Source organism: Papilio polytes, unplaced genomic scaffold, assembly GCF_000836215.1.
Source record: "Papilio polytes unplaced genomic scaffold, Ppol_1.0 DF823969.1, whole genome shotgun sequence".
In the NCBI taxonomy this organism is placed as follows: Eukaryota; Metazoa; Arthropoda; class Insecta; order Lepidoptera; family Papilionidae; genus Papilio; species Papilio polytes.
In genome coordinates this window covers 62,114-84,573 of record NW_013525235.1, presented here as the reverse complement: position 1 = coordinate 84,573, position 22,460 = coordinate 62,114, and the positions used below count along the sequence as shown (strand labels likewise).

The following is a 22,460-nucleotide window of genomic DNA, read 5'->3' as shown; positions in this document are numbered from 1 at the left end:
ATTTTTAGATTTTTTCAAAATAAGTCAAAGATGCAACTTAAAAAAAATATTAAAAAAATTATCAGTTGTAACTTGATTATTTCTTAACATGTAAATCTGTTAAACGCTGATTAAAACTATATAAAAAAATCAATTATCTGTTCAAATTAAAAAATGAGAGCTGACGAACCTTTTTACAATATTTTCGAGATTTCTTAAAACAAAAAATCACAATGTAACTTGGCTGTCAGATTGTTTTAAAACATGTCCGTTTTCTTAACTGTCCAAAACTGCATGACTAGGAACCAGACGATAATTTGTACTCGAAAGTTACGGTAGATTTTGAAAATCACCAGAAATTATCACCTGCTGGTGGGAATAAGTGGAATAACCATAAACCACGTATAGATGTAGTAGGATATGGGTAAATAAAAAAAAAATTAGCTTTGATACATTTTATTGTGTACAATCAGTATAATTGGCCGCTAAACTATTGCAAGCCTCGCCTTAAAGCTCTCTTTTACAATTAAACGGGACTAAGTCTGGTAAAAAAAACAATCAGATCTTTCACTTTCACATATATTGTCATTTTCTTTTGCTAACTTTTTAATCAACGTTAACACCTAAAAGTTTCATTTTTAATTTAAATAACATAACTTGGCTTTATGATATCGCAAAATATGAGGTCTTAACTTTCAAACATAAAAAAGAAAATTAATTTATTTACAAACAGCTAGATTTTAATAATTACATTTTTCTTGTTATTTAAAAAATAAACAATAAATCAACTTTAAAGAGATTTCTTCGACAGAGTCCCGTTTCCGTGCAATTTTATATACTTTACAAAGTTTCGTATAATTATAAATATTTGAAATTTGGAAATAGCATACATTATGTTACATTGTTTCCTACGTAATACGGTTTAAAAATGGTTTGATACATTGCTATACGTTTATTTGGCAGAGTCACAGTCTGTTTATATGGAAAAATAGAGAAAATTTAACTACTTCAAACTGTTCTCTTGGTTAAGAAAAACAAACAATTCGAAACACTCAATATTGGATTTCCATAGACGTCGCGAAATTTACTGCTTTATTTTTAAATTTGAACAAAAAATAATACATAAGCATTACGCATGAGTCGTATATCAACCTATATTTTTAAACAATAAGGGCCTGTCCCACCAAATAGTAAATTGTCTGATAACAATCCAATGTGTAAAATGTGATGGAAATATCGGATTTTATTCCCTTATGACATCGTCATTTTTAAGCTATCTGAGCCTGTATCATCCAGTAGTGGGACAGGCCCTTAGTATTTTACTATTTATTCGTAAACGACGTCTATGGTTTTCCTAACAGCAAAAATCTAATGTCAGTATAAAAAATTACATAGATCAATTCAAATATAATTGTCTTTATTTATTGAAGACAATGTAGCTACAAAGACCAACAAATTAATCTAACTGGTTGACAGAAGTCGAACTAAAATTTGACAGCTCACTAGCGCCAATGTCAAATATTCTTTTCGTACTATAATTATGTGAAATTCTGTAATTTTCTATGTGTAAGTGAATTTTAAAGATTTTTTTAAAGAAACAAACGCGATATCAACGCCTCATCTTGCTAGATATTCTTCTAGAACTAATCAACAAGAAAAGACAATATTATCGGTTAATTCCGTCAATAAATTGTAGGTACATAGATAAAAAATGACATAAAAAGATGGCGCTAGTAAGACAATATAGTTTGACTCATGCCTATCAGGCCAAAGTTGTTGATCTATACATCTATCTGTTGGGTCTAATGATTCGTCTAACAGTAGATTTCCACTGACGAAATGTCTGTAAAAATGCATATTTCCGTCTGACTTTTGTTAGAGATAACATTTTTTTTAATTTGTTTCTTCAGTGAATTTATCAAATTACGCAAAGCAAATGCAATAAAAATGCAATTTTCATATAAATGCAATCGAATCATTTAGACCTCTAACACTACACAGCATATTTAAATATCGCTTACAAAAATAAATGCATATTTAGTTTTTACATATGGCAATACACGATTTTGTATCTTTAAGGATTTAATTAGGGAAATTTCCATTAGACGTAGAATTAAGAATGAATTTAGAATTATGCATGAAATATGCAGTATTTATAAAAGCTGACTTGTGTACTCTTTGTATATCGTATATGACGTAATCTGGCTTAGGTATCATATTTTGTGGTCGAGTAGTAATTTAACTAGACAGAGAAAGCAACTATATTTTCGTTGAATTAAAGAGTAAAATATTTTTTGTCAAATTCACTGTTTTATGTACATTCTGTCAAAATCGAAGATGTTTATTTGCATTGAAAATTCCGTCAGCAAAAATTACGAGATTCTTAACAGAGGTACAGTCAACAAAACATGCAAGTACAAACTTAATATAAATAATACTACTTTTCTGTGAGGGATTAATTATCGGTAGAATAACAAATAAGTTAAAATAACAACTCACATGACAACCAAAACTGCTCGCTTGTCGAAAAACCGCGGGGTGTTACCATTTAGGCCTAATTCACACCAAACTAGTAATTTAGTAGAGTAGGTAGTAAAGTAATCTAAATGTGTCTGAACACCATAAATTTAATCAAATGAATTAGCAAATAATTTAGAAGATTTTTAGATACCAAATCACTATTTGACTGAATTACTAGCCTAATGCAAACCAGGCATTACGCCTAGAAAAATTTCAGTGGGTTTTTATTGCGATAATAAAAAAAAAACGCTTGAAACCTTTAGACTTGCATGAAACTAGAAATTCGCTTAAAAGTATCAGATTTTTTAGAGTTTATTGTAGTCAAAATTATTTCAAACAGTCGACAAGCAAATAATATTTACAAATAGTGAACGCGCCTATTTACCTAAGCTAAGTGCTAACGCATATATTTCCTATTTACATTGTAACTACATACCGCAAATCAGATATAACAAAAACTCAATGACTTACCAAACGTTCGACTTCCATTCTAGAAATTTCTCTAATATTGTAGAATATTCTAGAAATTTCTCTAACATTGTAGAATATTCTAGAAATTTCCACAACATTGTAGAATATTCTAGAAATTTCCACAACATTGTAGAATATTCTAGAAATTTCCACAACATTATAGAATATTCTAGAAATTTCCACAACATTGTAGAACATTCTAGAAATTTCTATAACATTGTAGAGTATTCTAGGATTTCCATAATGTAGAATATTCTATCTTATGGGCGTCGCCAACCTATAATCTAGGCTAGATCTTAGGGAGAGGGGTAGCTACCATTAATATGGTTTAAATCGAAGTTTTTTTTTTAATATTTTGTACATTTATAGAGGGGTAGCTAGCCCCATACCCGGCGACGCCTGTCTCGTATTAGGCCCGTATAAAAATGTTTCATTAACAATATAAAATAATTAAAATCTATAACAAGACTAAAAGCCGTTATCCATAGATATATCATCTATAGATAGTGTTTCTTTTAAATATTGAGGGAATTTTCCCCAATACAGTTGAGGCATTTTACGCCCCATTTTGCTTCATATTACGTATATTAGACAATACATCTATAGATTACATATCTATGCTTTAACTACATATTTGAACACGATAAATTTAGCTATTAAGGCGTCCAATTTTAATATTAACAAGAGAAAAATGTATTATGCTTAAATTTAATCGAATTTATTTTCATCACCACAATTTTGTGGAAGACATCGAAATAGTTACAAAATACTTCATATATTATTTTGCGCTTAAAAGCAATAGCAATAGAGTCGAATATCCAAATGATCGGTTACAAATTCCTTTACATTGAATACGTTGTATAGTCCGCCAGACTTATTTGACCCGGTAAGCATGACAATAAATTACAAACTCACTAGCAACTGTTAATGTCAAACTGTCAACTGTCAAATCCTTGTTATACAGTACTGTCAGAAAATCTTTTTGACAGTAATACCCGCAATAACACAGTTACCGGGCCAAGTTTAATATAGAATACTATATATATGAAGTCTGCAAGCGTAATTATCGCTTTGAAGCATTCACAACGTAACTAGAAATATCAAAACATATAAAAAGTTTATATGAAAATCGAGCTAATTTGAAACCTGTAAGTTGGTCCCAACAGTAAACTCGAAAATCGAATAAACCTAGTGTCTGACGTCACATTTCACTAATGCTATCTCTGTTTTGTATAGTGAGAGAGACAACGATATGTTGCGTTACTCGTTTTTATAGATAATGCGAGATATTTCTAGCTACGTGTTCCAAGTTTAGATACGCTATATTTGTTATATTTCTGTCAACCGTTGCTGTTGTGTGATTTCTGTTCGAATAATGCGGCCATATCACGTATGTTGAAAGATGGAGACATTTTTTCTTTCCTGCAAAAATATTTAAATGATTGTTTATGGGGTTTAATTAGATATGGATTCGTCTATGACTTTTCAATCTAAAATTATAGAAAATCTATTCAAAGCTATCTATTTAAATAAATGTATCAACTAAGGGAATTATAAATGTGATAAATAAAATTGAAAATTGGATAACAAAAAGGTTGCAAGATGCATCTATGATTTGTTATTTGTTAAACACACAAAGTGGTTATTTTTTACTTTTAGATGAAAGATAAGTCAAAAAAGGTAAAAGACGCACACAACCAGATAAAAACGTACCTTTCTTCTCGACGGGCGTCTCTTTTACTATCTTCTTGTCTAGAAAATTCTAGGTTAGTGTCTAATTCTCGTATTGGACTTTCAGGTGATTGTATGGTGTCCAAATTGTTACTGCTCTTTGCTAAGGAGAACCTCATTCTTTGTCCGAGATCCACAGTATTCCTGCGTTCAAATTTCGGCAAATCATCTTGCAGTCTTTCGCATAATTCCGTTCTTTCTTCTGGATCCTTCTTTATTTTGATTCTAGTTAATTGTTCCGGGTTACTTCGGAATGATTGCGAACTGTACTTTTCACGTAAGAAGTTTCTACGTTCCTCTTTGTATTTCTCTATCCTTTCCCTGCTCAAGTTCTTTTCCGTTTCTATGCCAATGAGATTCTTTAAATCCGGTTTCTTTAATTCAAATCTTTGTACTATCGATATCTTGTTCTCTGTGGTCGGTGTTATGCTGTCGGGTTTTGTCTCTGCTTCCGTATTGAGATTTAAATCTGGTAAATTATTCGTCTTGGAAGCTTCTTTTACTTCTAGACTCTTCCGTCTGTCGTTCGTTTCATTACCAAATTCTTTTATAAATGCATTCTCGTCTAACGAACGTGCAGAATTCTTAGATAGTTTGTACGTTTTTGGTGAAACTGGCGGAGGCAATTTGACTGTGACCTCTTTCTTTCTGGTTTCGCATTTATCATCGTCTTTCCGTTCCAAGCTCGGATATTTGATTTCAGTTTTAAATTTATCGAACGTAAAAGGTCCTTTCTGTTCCGTTGGACTTTCAAAACGTATGGCTAACTCTCGTACGTTGAGATTCTTTGACATAGTTTTCTGTTTAACAACATTCCCGTTGTCGCATTCGAAACTTTCATTTTCTTGTTCAGCTCTATGTTCGTTGACTTCGCTTATATCTACTTTATCACAGATTTTGAGAGTATCCACATTAATATTTTCATACTCCGTATCCCTCGATTCTATAAACACTACGTTTTCGTAATGTCTTTTATCAGGTGCCTCCATAATTATAGCATTCGCTTCCTCGTGAGTATCCTTTTCGGGAGACTCTAGAATCATAGCGTTGACTTCTTCTATGCTTTTCCTGAAGAATTTGACCTGACTGTAGACATCGACGTTGTCTTCAATGCATGTGTTTTCAGTCGGGGTTTCCAGGATGATCAGGTCCTCGCAGTCCGGCTGGCAGGCCTGCTGCGTGGGCAGGCTGGCGTCAGTCTCCGGCACAGGAGCCTCTTCCACTATAGACAAGTTCTTCTCCAAGTCTATATCCTCGTATACGGAATCTCTATCATTAGTCGGCGTGTCTATATTGTCTATTGGCTCATAGTCCGAGGCTTTCGACTTTGTGGGTGAGCGGAATGTGATGCTGATAGTGGATTTGAGCGGACTCTTGAGGGGGGATCCGGGGGAGCTCTTTGAGGTGCTGGAGGATTGAAGGTTGATATAGTTGGGTCGGGAGAAGTTGAAGCACTCGTAGAGGTCGTCTTGGGGTCGCGGGAGACTGGCGTTGGAGTAGCTGGAGGAGGAGTCGTGGGATGACGTCATCACCTTGAGGGCATCGTGGTCTCGTCTCCTGTCAGTGTGGTCGGAGTTGGAGGAGGCGGAGAGCGCGGACAGTCGGTTGAGGTTGTGGTAGCTGATGTCTGCGGAGTGCGGGGAGTGTGGGGAGTGCGCGGAGTGTGGGGAGTGCGCGGAGTGCGCGGGGCTGGGCTGCGTGCCCTCCGAATGTTCGTGGTTAAGGCGCATGTTCTCGTAGTCGGTGGCCTTCAGTTCACACTTGAGGCACTTCTCGTGTCCGCAACTCTCGCACTCCACAGTTTTGATCTGTATGGTGTGTCTGTCGCTGAGCTCGGAGTCGCTCTCCAGCGGGTCGTAGAGCGGAGTGACGGGGGTCAGGGGGCTGGAGTTGATGGTGCTGGTGGTGAGGTTGCTGACGGAGTTCTCCAGGGGCCAATCGATCTTTATGAGCGTGGAATGCCCGTCTTTCCCGTGCCACGTGAGGCGGGAGGTGTCAGGGTCTGCAAGGACAGGGTGGTGGAGGCCGCTGTAGCGAGACGCGGCCTTACATTTCCGCGGCGAGTTCCGTTCTCTGCAAGCGTCATGAGTTTGAGGGTCGGCAGGTACGCAACTAGGAATGCTTTAACATTTATGTGTACTTTCAAACGAGCATGCTCTCGAACAGAAAAAAAAAACAAATATTAGTATGAAATTTTGAGAAACTAATTTTTTGAGTCGATAGATGTGAGGCCATCGAATGAAAGTGATGATTGTTAAACAAAAGCCAATTAGTTTTACTTCAAGATCACACAAACTATTTGAAACATCAATTCATAAAATTAAAAACAAAATTATTGTATCCAAATGTGTTGAAACTGTTTTTTTTTTATTCGATCTTTTTAACATGACCATTTCAATATTTGAATAATAGCTTACTTTACTACGACTAAGGCAATATTTATTACATTAAGAGAAAATTGAGTTTACATTTTAATTATCTATACAAATACTGTAGAGGAAAGATGTCCATTTTTGTATGTATTGGTATAATTAAAAAACTACGGACCCGATTTAAAAAAGTTCTTTCACAATTTAAAACCTACGTTATCACTGAGTAACATAGACTTTGTTTAATTTCACGCGGACAAAGTCCCGAGCTAGTATAAATACAATAAAATTTATAAATATCAGAATAAAATCTATACAAAACTAATCTATCAGACTATAATGTCTATACATTTAAGGGGACAAATAAAAAGAAAGGGTTTCTATATGTAATGTAATGACAGAGAAATGCATAGATGTTACGTATAAATGCAGAGTTTTACCTGAGCTTCACGCTGCCCGGGGACTGGAACTCGGCCACCGATGACAGCGGACTGTCTCTGTCCTTGCAGATTCTGTACATATAGTATTTATGTTCAACTTATATGTTTTCAATACATTTTGATATTAATTTCTTTACAAAAAACTCATATTTTAATTTTAGCATGTACATAAAAAGCTTTTTTGTGTAATACTTTAAAACATTACTTTGATTAGTTGCTAATTGTTAATATTATAGTTTTGATAGAAAAATGCCTGAATATTGAAACGAATTATGAAGTTTTCGGTTAGTAGGCATTGCGTATAATATCAAGATTTTAATACAATTTCATGTTTAAGCGTGAATTAAGTAACATATCTATGTAAATTTCGTTTCAGTATCGGGCCGAAGATATTTTAAACGAAAAGCTTTTAGTAATATCAGTTTTAGCTATCTTTTTAGTTATTTAAATATATCGATAGTGGTAGTAGTGGTGTGTATTGTACCTCTTAGCGGGATCGGGGTCGGCAGTGCCGTGCCTCTTCTCCGGCGCGGGCTTGGCGCGCGGGGACTCGCCGTCGATGTACCCCATCTGCGCAACCTGCTCCTCCATCGCAGCGAGACGTCTGAAAATGCCAACAATTAATAATTTTTAATATTATATTTTCTCTCTTCATATGTGCGTCGGTTCCTTAACCTTAATAATACAAATATTTCCTGTCTATATTAGATTAGATATTAACTCCGTCGAAGTGAAATGAATAAAAAAAATGTATTCAATGTGGTTGTCAAAACGTCTATGTAAACTTTTTAATAGCAAGTCTACTTTGTAGTATAACATGCCAGTACATTTTATACTTTGATGTCCGTAAATTTGCAATTTTAACAATATTCATAAAAAAATCTAAGCAATAAATATATCGACACTTTAATTTATTTTATAGCAGATCTTTGAACACATAAATATCATATAAATGTTTTAAAGTACCTCTCAGCGAGGTCAGTGGCGGCGTGCACGTCCACTCGCAGCGCGCGGCGCGGGCTGGCGGCCGCGCTGCACGGACCCGAGTCCGCAGGTGTCGACCACGCTGACTCCTGTAACATAACAATAAATATGATAATTTACAATATTATCACTTAACAGCAATGAAAGGAGATACTCGTATAGACTATCAAGTGTGTGTGGTTCTGTGTGGTCACGGAAACTTGCCGTGTACCAATTAAAAAGTCGCATAGTTTTTTGTAGCGAAACAAACTCTGCTTCTAACAAATAATCAACAAGGAAGCAGTAAGAAAACGACGGGATATTAATAATAATCTATTATCCGTCTAACACTTAACAATATTTTTATACAGACAAAATTAAAAGTTATGTCCTATTGATTATTGTTTAGAGTCCAATGCGTACAAACAACTGTAGCTATTGAACCAAACCGCCAGTTTCCATGACTGTACTTATGCGGGTAAGTACATGTGCGTGACGTAACGGTACATACGTTGTACGTTCGTATACCTATACGTACGTGTGTTGCGTGTATATGTTGGTAGCGTTTACGTGTGCTTTATATGTACGTACGTGTGCGTTAGATGTACGTACGTGTGCGTTAGATGTACGTACGTGTGCGTTAGATGTACGTACGTGTGCGTTAGATGTACGTACGTGTGCGTAATATGTATGTTCATTTGCTTTATATGTTCGTGTACGTATGCATGCGTGTACGTGCAGGTACCTGTGCGTTCTGATGGTGCAGATGCGTGTCGTCCTCCTCACTGAACATATGTCTGTCTCGCTCCTGCGGCGATAGACGCAGCCGCATGTGCGCCAGCTCCGCCTGCCACGGCTCGAAGTACGAGTCGCACGACGACGATCTGTATCCCACACACGTGTTACTTGGCACGCCGATAACAAGAGTACTCTACTACACGACGTGCCAACTTAAACATGAGACCATATAGGTCATAAACAACTCTTGAAATCTACATTATAAAGAACACAGATTTTTTTTCTATATTAGAATAATTAAAAACACAACACTGGACACATTGTAAAAATTCTTAAATGATAGGTAATAAATAAATACCTGGTGTGATGTTTGAGCGGCGCGCTGGCGCGGTCTGCGAGCGGCGGCAGCGTGTCGGTGTCCGAAGCCAGCGACTCGCACGACTTGACTGGCCGCAGGGTGCCCGACATCACCACGTCTACTGACACCTGGACAAATTGAATGATATCACTCATGAATGAACGAATTAATGAAAAATAAAGTCCTACAGCTAAACAAAATACGAAGTGAACGGCTAGGTTATGGTTCACACTGGACCGGTGCAGTTGGACTCAATGGCGTCAGTTAGTATTCACATGTCAGTTAATGCCAGTCCAGTTGAGTACTGTCCAACTGTACCAAATATGAACAAGGCCTAAAGGAATAGTTTGTAAATGAATATGTTTTATGTAATATAAAGTGATTTGTGGGCGTTTACCTGCTGTGTGGGGGGCGGCAGCGGCGCGGGGGGCGGGCCCTGCGGCGGCGCACGCGCTCGCTGCAGCTTGCTGCGCCAGAACAGACCGCGCCAGCCTGATGGAGACCGCTTCAGACCACGTTTACCACCTGCAATGTAAGAAAACAACATTTAAACACGCTAATAAATAATATGAACTAGGAAAATCATGTTAAAATAGCTGTCGGTCGCGACTAATTCTACTACTATTAGACAACTTATTTAATTGATACTGTCGCTTTTAACTCAGAGCAATGCTTCTCGTCAAGACTCAAGTTACCCGCCAATCTATCCATACTTTTAGTGACATTGACAGCTGTCAGCTAGGGATGTGACGTTTATGCCTATAATCTAGAGTTGCGCCAATTCTATAGCACGGTACTAATTTTATTCCTAACACTACTAACTTAACAAACATCCATCCTTGAAAACTTTCATAACGTTTACAATGTAAAAAGTAAGATAAATATACAAATAAGTAAGTAGTTTGTAATAAACATACCTGACAATGGAAGGTCCAATACGGTATGGTATTGGGGAAGATTGTTTGGCCCAGAGCCGACCTGCAAAATGCATAATCTTTAATATGATTGCAATTACAATATATAAGTAAAAGAAAGTTGGTCCTTCGAGCAGGATACATACCTCGATGTACTTAGGTTTGAGATGTCCCGCGGGGCGCAGCTGGCGGTCCTGCGCGGGCGAGGCGGCGGGCGCAGCGGCGGCGGCGGCGATGGCGCCCGAAGCCGGCGGCGCGCTGGGCCCGGCGCCGGCGCCCAGCCCTCGCCGCCGCGCCTCCTCCAAGCTCAGCAGCTTGGTGGGAGGGTTCAGAGGCAGGCTTTTAGGTCGGCGGCAGGATTCAGTGCCGCGGAGTTCCACTTGCGACTCGCAACGATCCTAAAAAAATCATATAACAAAACTTTTATAACAGGTTTTCTTATTTAAACGGTGAAAAAGGGTAGATTTTAAGTTTTCTAATACCTGTTCTAATGAATCAGGTCCGGAGTCAGCTCCCTGGTCTTGCGCGAACAGGTCCTCGGCGTAGCAGATCAGGAACTCTGTTACCACGGCCTGTACCGACATTTGCAATATAAGTGTTGTGATCTTTGGCTTGAAATACAATATAACTATTTTGTATCAGATCCTTAAATTAAATTGAGAACAGAGAACAAACAGCAAGGTCAGGCGGAAAAAGAGAAGACAGCTAAACGGAAGGATCATAGATTGAACATTTACTTTAAGGTTTGGAATATTTGTGCGTTCGGAATATTGCCAACCGTTACCCCGCTCTGTGCCCTAGGCAACAGATGAGAATAAAAAGTACCATCCGTCCCAACTATCCTACAAGGGGACAGTTGGAACTTATTTCTTAACTTATATGTTACCTTATCGGTGATAGGACTAAAAGGTGGATCGGATGAAACTTATTCTCACCTGTCCCCGCGTTGCGACAGTGTGACGGTTGGGAATAACGTGCGTCCAATGTTATATGTACCTGTACGGCGACGCCCTGCAGCGCGTGCTGCGGCGCGGGGGAGCGCAGCAGGTTGGGCGCCCACACGATGGCCATGTTGCGCGCCGTCATGCCGGTCGCCGCGCTCAGCAGCGACACGCGCCGCAAGTGACGCATTAAATACGACAGCGTTCTAAAAACATACAAATAAACATCATAAAACAATCTTAGGACGCCATGTTTTTTCTGTCAAATCAATCCTGTTGTAAAATATAAGCAATGTTACTTAATGATATTGTAATTTTTTGACAAAAGAATTTTTGGAATCGATCCAATAGTTTTGGGACCAATTCCTTATTAATCCTTAATACACTGCCTTTTTTATATATCATAAGGTAGCAAACGAACAATCGGCCACCTGAATCACTACATCTGACATCACACATCACACATCACTATCATCTGAGCCGCGGGTGGGCTCGAACCTGGTCCAGTAATTTTGATGGCATTTGTACATAGACATTTGCAATTAAGTTAAAGACGTCTCATTGCAAGGTCTAAGGTGACTCTGTAAGTGTAGCAGCGCTAGTTCTAGGGTACCTGTAGTGCGGCGGCGGCAGCTTGACGACGGTGTCCCGCATGGCGCGCAGCCGGCCCGCCTCCTCCGGCTGCTGCACCGCGCTCACGAAGCTCTCGTACAGCTGGTACGTGCACAGCGGGTTGGGCAGCTCCCTACAATAACATACAATGTTACTATATCACAAACGGTTGCTCGCGACTTCGCACACGTTTAATCTAACTAATATTATAAATGAGTTTAGATGGATGGACGGATGTTTGTTTGAGTTTGTAGCCTAAACTGAAAGGAGTTGAATGGCATTTAATACATATCAATGAGTTCGGAAGAAGACATAGGTAAATTACTTTTGTGTCTTACGGAGTCGCAGGCAATAATTAATATAAACATTAAAAGGGATTTTAAAAGTGTGTATTACCGGAAATACATCTTGAGTAGACTGGCGAGCGCGTGCGGGTCGCGCTGCAGCGGCGGCGCGAGGTCCGGCGGCGCGTCCCCCGCCGCGTCGAAGGCGGCCCGCAGGCGCTGCGTCAGCGCCGCGCCGCCCGACAGCCGGTAGATGCCGTCCACCGCGCCGCGCCGCTCGATGGCGCGCGCGCACTCCGCCAGCACGCACGGCACTGCACACAAACAAACAAATTCATCATACTAATACTATAAACTAGCTAACGCCCGCGACTACGTCTGCTCACTAGCTCACTATACGTCCCCACTAAGGGACTCGGAGCCCGCCCTAAGTTAGGGTGGCTAGGCCATAGTCAACCACGCTGGCCCACTGCGGGTTGATTTTACACATATCTTTGAATTTCTTCGCCGATGTGTGCAGGCATCACGATGTTTTCCTTCACCGTAAGAACGTCGGGTAAATTATGTACATATGAAAATTCCAAAATCACATTGGTACAGCGGGATTCGAACCCAAGACCTGTAGATAAATATAGAATCTAATTTGAAAGAATACTTAATCTACATATTTTGTATTTCAATTTCACGCAGATAGAGTCGCAGGCGAAACTTAGTTAATTCACAAGAAAAGGTATTCGGCATATGAATCATAACAAAATACGACCTGTCTGCAATATCGAAGAAAAATCCATATTTTGTGAGCGATGTATTTTCATTAATAATATTGAAAATTGTTAAAAATCTTTGGAACGGGAAGACCAATTTAAACTGGACTTTGAAAGGAAGATAGCTAAAATATACAAGAATGGTATAGACATATATTTTTAAGCTATTAAGTGTGTATTCACCATCATGTCCGCAGTTAAGTAGGTGTTCTCCGAGGTCGCAGCCGAAGACGCGCTCCTTGAGGATGCCCTGCTGCTTGAGGCTGCGGCGCGAGGGTCGCGACAGGATGAAGCTGCGGAACAGCGAGATCAGCTTGCCGTGCTTGCGGAGGACTGGCTTGATGGGAGCCATCGCCACTGACCTGCCACGTCACTATACTTATAGACAAACTCAACAAACGAAACGTCATTAAATTCAATCAAAAACACTAACAAATCTTCAACTATTAAATATTTCATCTATTTTCATATTATATTAATATTTAAGGTTTATTACCTAATTCACTCAAATATCCGACTCGAAGGACCATTTATGTAACGACATCTTACTAATAATACATCTATCCAAACATGTAGATGGATGCGTGTTTGTTAGAGTTTGTAACCTAAACTGCTGAACGGATCTCGATGATTTTTGGCATAGATGTATAGGCAAATTTAAAGAACCCATAGGCTAATTACTTATGTTTTTAATTCCACGCAAACAGAGCCGCGGGCAAAAGCTAGATTTAAATAATTGACTAGTTAAACAAATAATACTATTGTAAATGTAATACGAAAGATATACAGAGCTTAGAGTGCAATTAACAGCTCTACCCCTAGACAAAGTGACTTTCGATTATCGATATCGATAATAAAATCGACAAAATGTTTCAAACGTATACGTGACTTATCAAATATTATTGTCACTTCTATAGGCTTTTGACGTTACTTTGTCTAATGAGGTGTATATTGGCTGTTTTTATAAAGTGTTCTCACCCGACGATAGGCGGCGGCTGCGTCATATGCCTGGGCACCTTGTCCCCGATGACGGCGACGCAGTGCCGCGGGAAGAAGCCGACGCGGAAGCCGCGCTTGCCGCGCCACCACACCGACTCCTGCGGCCCTGCCACACCACACACATCACTATGACCCTTTTTTTGCCCGAGGGGAATGCATCTTATGCATACTCCGCGCCTAGAGGGACGCGGTAGTTATGTGGGACTCTCCCCCCATATTGGGGGGCTTACCCACTAAACCACTCGGTTCCTCCAACGCTTTAGGCTGGGGCCACGGGGACGCTTACGTCCTTGAACATCATTATGACCATAGCTAATCCCCCTCCCCCTACCTGCATACCATAAAATTGGGACATCAATCAAACTTGGTAGGCAATGGACTAATTTATTTTAAGGTTACCCACAATTCGGTAGCGTTAATACCTTACAAAAATCAGTATGAACTATATTAATTTTTAAAATCCGAGATAAATTGTAATTTTTGTTTCAGAGAACATTTGCAGCCAGATGTCTAATATCTATCAGTTTGCGACGTCACATGGAATCCTCTTTTTAGAACGTGATAATAAAACTCTCAAATATAGTATTTCTTGAGTTTTTTTTGAAAATTTCATTACCTTTTGTCTTAAAGTCGATTTACATTAAGAAATTTTTGTTACTTTGGTGAAACAAAGACTTGAATTTTCATTTTTTCACACAGAATTTAAGACAATTTAAAAAATCAAGTTTAAATTAATAGCAAAAGATATCTTACCGGGCATATCGATAATGGATATCATATCGCCCACCTCGAAGCTGATTTCATCGCGGGCCTGCAAAAAAATCATATAATCAACCCAAATAACAAATACATTCATATTAAAAACTAGCTTTAGGGGAATAAAAAAAGGCAAGTAGCATATGTGTTCTTCCAGACTATCCTCTACATCTATGCCAAATTTTATCGAAAACCATTCAGCGGTTTAGCTACAAACTCTAACAAACATCCATCCATCCAAACTTTCGCATTTATAATATTAGTATGAAGTATGGTTGTAATATTAACCTGTGACACATATTTCCTCACAGAGTAAGCGGCGGCGACTGCGGGCGTGTTTATGGAGCTGGAGTCTTCATTGGCTACCAGTAACTTATGGCCTGGGGATACAAAATATACATTACTAGCTGTTCCCGTGCGGCTTCATCCGGAATTATAAAAACTTTATTTTTATATTAACAATAACCACATTTTATAAGCTAAATAGGCGTAAACGAGACAACTGACCCTTGTTATCCATCTGCAGCCAGTTAAGTACTGGCCCGCAGTTGATGGAGTCATCCGCGATGATGGACAGGTGGTGCACGTAGTCTCCAATCAGCTGCTGGTAGCGCGCCTCCTCGCAACCCACCACCACCTCCTCCGAAAGGTTCGGCAGACCAGACACCTTACGGTCGTAGATGCATCTGAGAGACAACTACCTTCTTGTAGTACCTTTGTTCACTACTCTATGTCGTAACCAAAGACATTTAAGAAACATAGACTAGACAGGGAAACTTTTTCACTGGTAACTCCTTTAAAAGGTACTATGTTAGTTGTCAAGTTTGATGCCACCTCATGTCCTTGTATTGACATGTTATAAAACATTTTACAGCATTATAATACTGTATCTTTTGTTATAAAATATACTAAACATAGTCACAAAATAAAACATACATTTAAAGACATCTATTGGCAATTAAATTCAATACAATTAGTGTTTTTTTATTAATTATATTGACATGTGGTTCTGAGGACTTGTCAATAGATATCGTTAGTGGATCGAGTGAAAAATGCATAAAGTGAAGCGTCAACTATGCTTCCTCTGTACATTTTTTAATCTCTTTGAATACTTTATGTCATAACATTATTGCCAGGTTACAGTGCGAATAACTGACTCGGTGACATCAAATCGCACCTGTGCAGCATATCGTCCAGCTGGAGGAAGTTGTCCCTGCTGCGTGTGAGGGTCCACTCGCTGCAGCCGGCGGGCTCGCTCCAGCCGTGCTGCTCGCCCGCTCCCCCAGCTCCGCCTGCGCCAGCACTCACCACGCTCTCCTGCTCGCCGCCGCTCACGTGCGACCGCACACGGAGGCATATCCAACCTGAAACGACCAACAAACATTGTATAGAACAATTATTCATCAATTGCAAGAAATTTAAATATCATCAGCCTTTATCTGTCCACTGATAGACATAGGCCGTCCCTAATGCCTAACATAAACGTTTCTTTTAAAATATGACCATCTCGTATTATACTAAACAGTTTCTTATTTTGGTCCTTTGAGTCGGATAAATTAAATTTTTCACCTTCATATTATAAATTCCAATATTTCGAAGCTAATTATTGATAAAGTTTATAATGAACAATAAAACACTTTCATAAACAGCTATAGTAATAAAATAGGGAAACATTTGCATACCGTCGCTTGGGTCGTTATCCTCGCACTGCTCCTCGCATGGCACTGTCTGTATACTGAGGCCGCCGAGAGACACACGCTCGTAGTGGAAGTGCGCGCATTCCTCTAACTTGGGGAACCGACACGACGGCACCGGCGGGGGACTCTGTTACAAACATCACATCTATACAATAAAGTAAGACAAAGAACAAGGACAGTATCATCATCTCCCCTACCTTATCCTACTCCTGTAGGGCCTCGGGTTTTCGTTCTCCAAATAACTTTATCATCCGTCATCTCAGTCACTCCCTTGATCATGTCGCCTTTTACGCAATCCATCCATCTCTTTCTAGGTCTACCTTTAGCGATGTACCACACTCAAAACTAACGTCCTTGTTACAACATGCCTCTACCGTACTAGCACAACACAGTATCTAATTATGTTAAAGACATTGCTAACCTCATCGTGAAGATCAAAGGAGATGGAAGGCGGCGGCGCAGACTGACTCATAGCGACGGCGGCCGGCAGCGGCGACATACCCATCGCCGACACCGACATGCCTGCAACACAAATAGGTAAATTATCGCTAATTGCAAAACTACGTATCATAGAGTGTCTAGAAAGCAATACAAACCCGATGTGTCTCGCTTGTCCGTATCATTGGAGACGCGCGTCGAACTGCGTGACTCTGAACTGAAGCGAACCGATCTGAAAATAAATAACAAAACATTTGAGTTTTTTCTAATAAAATACGACTTACAATACTCTATTACATTAATGAGCGGTTTCCGAACTACTTTTAACCATTCGATAGTGCTTATGGTTAGATAACTTTATAAAATGCGTTTCGAAGTACGTAACTTGATTTTTACTCCGTTAAAACATAGATCAACCTAACACCGACGAATCACTATGTATTGAAAAATAAATGGGAACTTCAGAAACCCAGTATAAGTGCTTTGCAATGCAAATATTGTACTTTAGTACTAAACTTAGTTAAAAACGCAGATAGGACAGTTCCATATGGCATATGTTTGTTGGTTGAAGTTATTACCTGTGGAAGGCTCCGCACTGCGCGGGGTCCTTGTCGGGCTCGGCGAAGGCGCGCGCCGCCAGCGACTGGCACGACATCACCGAGCCGTGCGGCGAGCCCTGGCAACACAGTTACACAAAACCTTCATTACACAAACAAGTTAATATATCTTGAAATATACACTTTTTATAATTCTTTTATTGGTTCAATTGACTGTCGTAATTAACAAACATTACAAAAATAAGCTCTCTAGTTCTCTTAGCCTCTGAGCTCTTGCTAGTTAAAGGTCCAACCGTAATAAGCAATCCATCAACACAGTTTAATAAAAGCAAGGATCTTGTAACATTAGCAATTAAAATCCCTAAGTTGGAACAAAGACCACTTGATGCGGTCCTATCAGGCGTGTGCCGGCGAATAAGAGCCGTCAAGTGCACACCACTAACGAACCCCATTTCTTTTCACGAGGACCACTCGACAGGACCACTTCGATCGGTGCATTGATTGTTCCGGGACAATAAGCGCTATTTACTTAGTTCGCCGCTTTATTTTAATTAATTTTACTATAGATTTATCTACTTGTTAATTGATCAATTAAAGAAATGAAATCAGGAAGGACCATAATTATTTAAAAGTATATCAGCGACCATAGAATTTCTTTATAGGATATAGTATATTTACGGTCTAGAGTTCTAGGCTATATCTTACGATGCATAGATGTGTAATTCCAGTAATTATTCATGTACAAAACGAGACCTAAATAACGTCATAAATGCGTTTATAAATCAAAAGGACCACAGTTCGATTAATTCGAAATAATGTTTTAACAACTTAGACATAACATAAATCTATAACATATGTGTATAAAATTCTTTCTAAATGACGTCATAAAATTATATTTATATACTCTGAAGACATAACAGGATATCAAGTTACGTCCTACGATACGTCGGTGCGTTTTACGATCTCTATACAACGCACCCATATTCTGTCATAGATAGAGTTAACCCATTTCCTTTAGATTTACGGGACGTAATAAACCGTCCCTAATTTTTGTAACGTTCAAAGCGTTACAAAATGTGAATTACCTGCTCCATCTATACTATTATAATAAAGCGTAAACACACACTTCTTTGTTACCTAAGATGTCAGCAATTACATATTTTTGGATAATTCTTTTATTAATGAAAAGCCCTACACTTACGGCACGCTTTAGGATATAAGAATAAAAACCCTAATGTGGGAAAGAGACCATAAGTTGCTGCCAACATCAAGGAAGCAAGATTGTCAAGGTTTGTAATGTCATGTCATTTTGACATTTACTATTGTTAATTTGACAAATGTAAACAATAGAATAAAATTTTCATAATTTCATGCAAATGATGCCGCACGGGAACAGCTAGTATTGTATATCATAGCTGGTAAGATGTACTGAGATGTCGGAAGATAGCTTTGAGGATGGTTTAAACATGGTGCGCGGACCATACATGAGTGGGAGCACAGAAAGATGGCTATATAAATATACTTTTATAAATAAGCTGTTGCTCAAGACTCAGCCAGTGTGAAATTAAAAAAAATAATAAAAGTATACCCTATAATAATCAAGGATAATGTAGCTTATTAATGGTGAAAGAATTTTTGAAATTGGTCTAGTAATTTTTGAGTTATTTCAATACATAAAAAAATACGAATCTCCTTTTTATAATACTAGTGTAGATACATACTCATAATTTTAATTTTCAAGATCTTAAAATAAAAAGCACAATTTTTTATAATCTGTATTTTTCATCATGATTAACAGATCGAGGTAACCGACGTGCACATTTTTATTTGAAATGCACTGTACATCCGTATCCCGTATAAAAATAATGTTTACTTCTATTTCGGAAAGCCTCTGATGTTTGTTGAAATAATAAATGGAGTTACGTAGTTTTTAATGCGTTCAAGTGAACGAGATCCCATGGGCGTTGGTTCAAGCATCAAGCTCGAATTTCACTGACCATAACATTTAGAAAAAATAAACAAGGAAACACCTTGTCCAAATTAAGGAAAAAATATTACAAAATTCTGTACATGTTTGTTATTGTCATTACAATTGTTATTCATAATTCAATTTGAAATTACAAAACAAATAAAAAAATCACGAGAACTTATATGAAAAACAGTAAAAATCTTAGTTACATATTCAAAAATGGCTGCAACATACAGACATGACACAACACTACATGCACTATCTGTACATAATATAGTGAAGAAAGTATTACATGCAATTGTTAATAACAACATATCTTATGCATTGTATAGCATAAAGTAAATAATTCTGTGAAAACGCTTTGACTAATTTTTCTGTGTCTGTTAAGCTTCGTTTGACCACAAACCCACCTGAAGAAAATGATGTTGCAGTCGAAATGGTACGCGCTAATTTAATAGGAAGCTGTTTACTCTTCTTTCGAAGGCCCTCGCATCATATTTGGGTGAAAAAAATGTATTTCAAATAAAATTTAATAAGTTACCGATATTTAAAAACCAAAATTATTGTTATTTATTTCACACAGTATATTAAATGGTCTCAGTAAATATGACAATGTGTTAAGAAAACTCTTTTCTTTTTGACCGACTTCCCAAAAGAAGGAGGTACTCAATTCGTCTGTATGTTTTTTTTTTTGTGCGTTACGGCATAACTCCGACGCTAGTGGACCGATTTTGTAATAATTAAGGTGTCAATACGATAATGTTTATGCCCCATTTTCATGTTTCATTTACATCAATGATTCTATGGTCCCTGTGGTGGTCCAAACTCGACACCTGAGACCACAATGGCCTAAAAGCTGTACTAGGAGGGGAAAAATCAGGAATTTACAACTTTAAAAAACATTACAGCAGTGGTTTCACAAAAACCATTGAAATAAAAGGAACTATATGATGTTTAAAAAGATAAAAGTAATTGATTTGATTATCTGATTTACACTATGAAGACAACCCTTACTTTTGCATGTATTCATAATTTCTATAAATATAAGAACTGCTTACTGTTCCGTTACTTTTAAAAAATCTATTAACATAAATTTAACATACAAATGCTATAATAAAATTGTATTAAACCATTTCAATTATTATGACTCCTATAAATGCTACCTAACAAACATTTTTCTATACCCACTTGTATATTGAGAATGGCCTAGTATTGTAATGACAAGGATTCTTGTATGATTCATTAATTCATCAAAGAATTAAATGCTAGAAAACTATAATGACTAACAGACTTTTACCTAACTGCCGCAGAAAATATTTCTCGATTAAGTATGCCGGTTTCACTGAGATCTTTAGCCTAACTAGGCTTTATGTTTAAAAAAAAATGGTGTTTAAAGCCTTTAGGACTATTAAATTGCCAAAGAATATTGATTATTAAAGCAAAATATTGCCAGTCCCTTCGATCTAACTGGTTTGATTTCTATTTAGTAAGCTTATGTTCATCTTAGACATTGAATTAGCCTTTTGATATAACTCCAGTGTACATTGGTCCAGTCATTTTATATATCTTACTAATCTTACTGAAATTATAAATGCAAAAGTTTATATGGATGGATGTTAGAGTTTGTAGCCTAAATGGCTGAACGGATTTCGATGAAATTTGGTACAGATGTGGAGGATAGTTTGGAAGAACACATAGGCTCCTCACTTTTGTTTTTTTTAATTCCATGCGGACGGAGTCGCGGGCGAAAGCTAGTAATTTCATACATGTTGTGATTTAAGGTGCAAAACCCTTTTATTTCTTGTAATCAGACAATTTTAGATGTCATTAATTTCATTAAGATAATCAGTAACATTGTAGTATTGACAGATAAAAACAGATTATTATGTATTTAATATTTTTAGTAATAAACGCTTCAATTCAATGATATGACAAATTAAAAAAAAACAGTGCATATAAATTACAGATCAACTTAAATAAAAAATGAGTTACTCAATGCTGCAATCCAATCAGTATGTTATGAGATGTTAGAAATTAAATTAAAAATAAAAACGTGAAAGAAACAAACATACAGACAACATCTATACAGCCAGCTACATTTGGCGGCTCACATTCTGACCGCAGAGTACCCAGCCATCGGAACACACTCCAAACACCCGCCGCATCACTGCCACACGATAAATGTACGAGATTTTCTGTACAAAACTGCCATTTAGTTGTTCTACTCTTCTATTCACAGTATTAAAAACAAATGTACTTCTTTTTATATATTTCCAAACATCTTATTACAACTTAGAGTACTCCTTATTATTTACATATATAAAAATACATTTGGCACTGCTTTTCACACACAGGAACTGTTTTTGTGGTCACTTTGGCACGGAATGAATCAAGAGACGCGATTTCGAAATCTTTTTGCAATGGAGAACACTGTAAAAATCGCAACCGCTTCACGGACCAGAAACTGCACCGGAGACGAAAAGAGAACAAAAAATAAACGACTCCATCGACGCGTTTCGTCACTAAAAACAATATTTACCGTGGAACTGGGCTACAAAACAAAAATAGCAACCGAAATTCACCGCGGCGTATCGAGCCCTACTGAGTGCCCATCGACTTATATTCGACATTTTCGTGCGAGCAAATCATTAAACCGTCGCTAATTTGCTAAATTGCGAGATAATTAAGTCAGGAAAATGCTTTTCCATTTAAATAAAAGCGAATCGTAACTCAAGAAGTAATTCGATTTGACAGCGGCGCGCGCCCCTCTCCCCGCGTCGAAGTAATTCCGTCGCTCCGCCATCCGGTCGATTTCAGTGTTGCCAGTACAAGTGCGCCGAAGCATTTTTAGGTAAAATAACTGAGAATTACGCCTAAAAATTTTATTTTTTACTTTCTTCTCTAATATGTTTACGAAGCCAATTTTTGTTTTATTATGTTAGTGTTGCCGCTTTCTCTCT

General features: G+C 37.9%; 1 protein-coding gene across 2 annotated transcripts in view; it reads right to left on the bottom strand.

The window, feature by feature from the left end:
* Positions 1-1,235: 1,235 nt before the first annotated feature.
* The window catches only part of LOC106101638 (GTPase-activating protein CdGAPr), a 63,806-nt gene continuing 42,581 nt past the window's right edge, over positions 1,236-22,460 (bottom strand). Inside the window, exons 1-25 of one of the 2 annotated variants that reach the window (XM_013280934.1) lie at positions 21,573-22,263; positions 17,553-17,650; positions 17,133-17,206; positions 16,958-17,058; positions 16,522-16,663; positions 16,017-16,203; positions 15,347-15,525; positions 15,128-15,219; positions 14,837-14,894; positions 14,063-14,189; positions 13,268-13,446; positions 12,433-12,634; positions 12,038-12,169; positions 11,480-11,630; positions 10,966-11,055; positions 10,630-10,881; positions 10,487-10,547; positions 9,967-10,094; positions 9,570-9,697; positions 9,219-9,357; positions 8,477-8,583; positions 7,995-8,114; positions 7,511-7,582; positions 4,684-6,774; positions 1,236-4,392 (exon numbers count right to left, since the gene is read on the bottom strand). In XM_013280934.1, the coding sequence (XP_013136388.1) occupies positions 4,311-4,392; positions 4,684-6,774; positions 7,511-7,582; positions 7,995-8,114; positions 8,477-8,583; positions 9,219-9,357; positions 9,570-9,697; positions 9,967-10,094; positions 10,487-10,547; positions 10,630-10,881; positions 10,966-11,055; positions 11,480-11,630; positions 12,038-12,169; positions 12,433-12,634; positions 13,268-13,446; positions 14,063-14,189; positions 14,837-14,894; positions 15,128-15,219; positions 15,347-15,525; positions 16,017-16,203; positions 16,522-16,663; positions 16,958-17,058; positions 17,133-17,206; positions 17,553-17,650; positions 21,573-21,581 (5,001 nt within the window). In that variant the 5' untranslated portion in view covers positions 21,582-22,263 and the 3' untranslated portion in view covers positions 1,236-4,310. Of the gene's footprint in view, positions 4,393-4,683; positions 6,775-7,510; positions 7,583-7,994; positions 8,115-8,476; positions 8,584-9,218; positions 9,358-9,569; positions 9,698-9,966; positions 10,095-10,486; positions 10,548-10,629; positions 10,882-10,965; positions 11,056-11,479; positions 11,631-12,037; positions 12,170-12,432; positions 12,635-13,267; positions 13,447-14,062; positions 14,190-14,836; positions 14,895-15,127; positions 15,220-15,346; positions 15,526-16,016; positions 16,204-16,521; positions 16,664-16,957; positions 17,059-17,132; positions 17,207-17,552; positions 17,651-21,572; positions 22,264-22,460 lie in introns of those variants that run through there. The other variant, XM_013280935.1, reaches the window with a different exon arrangement.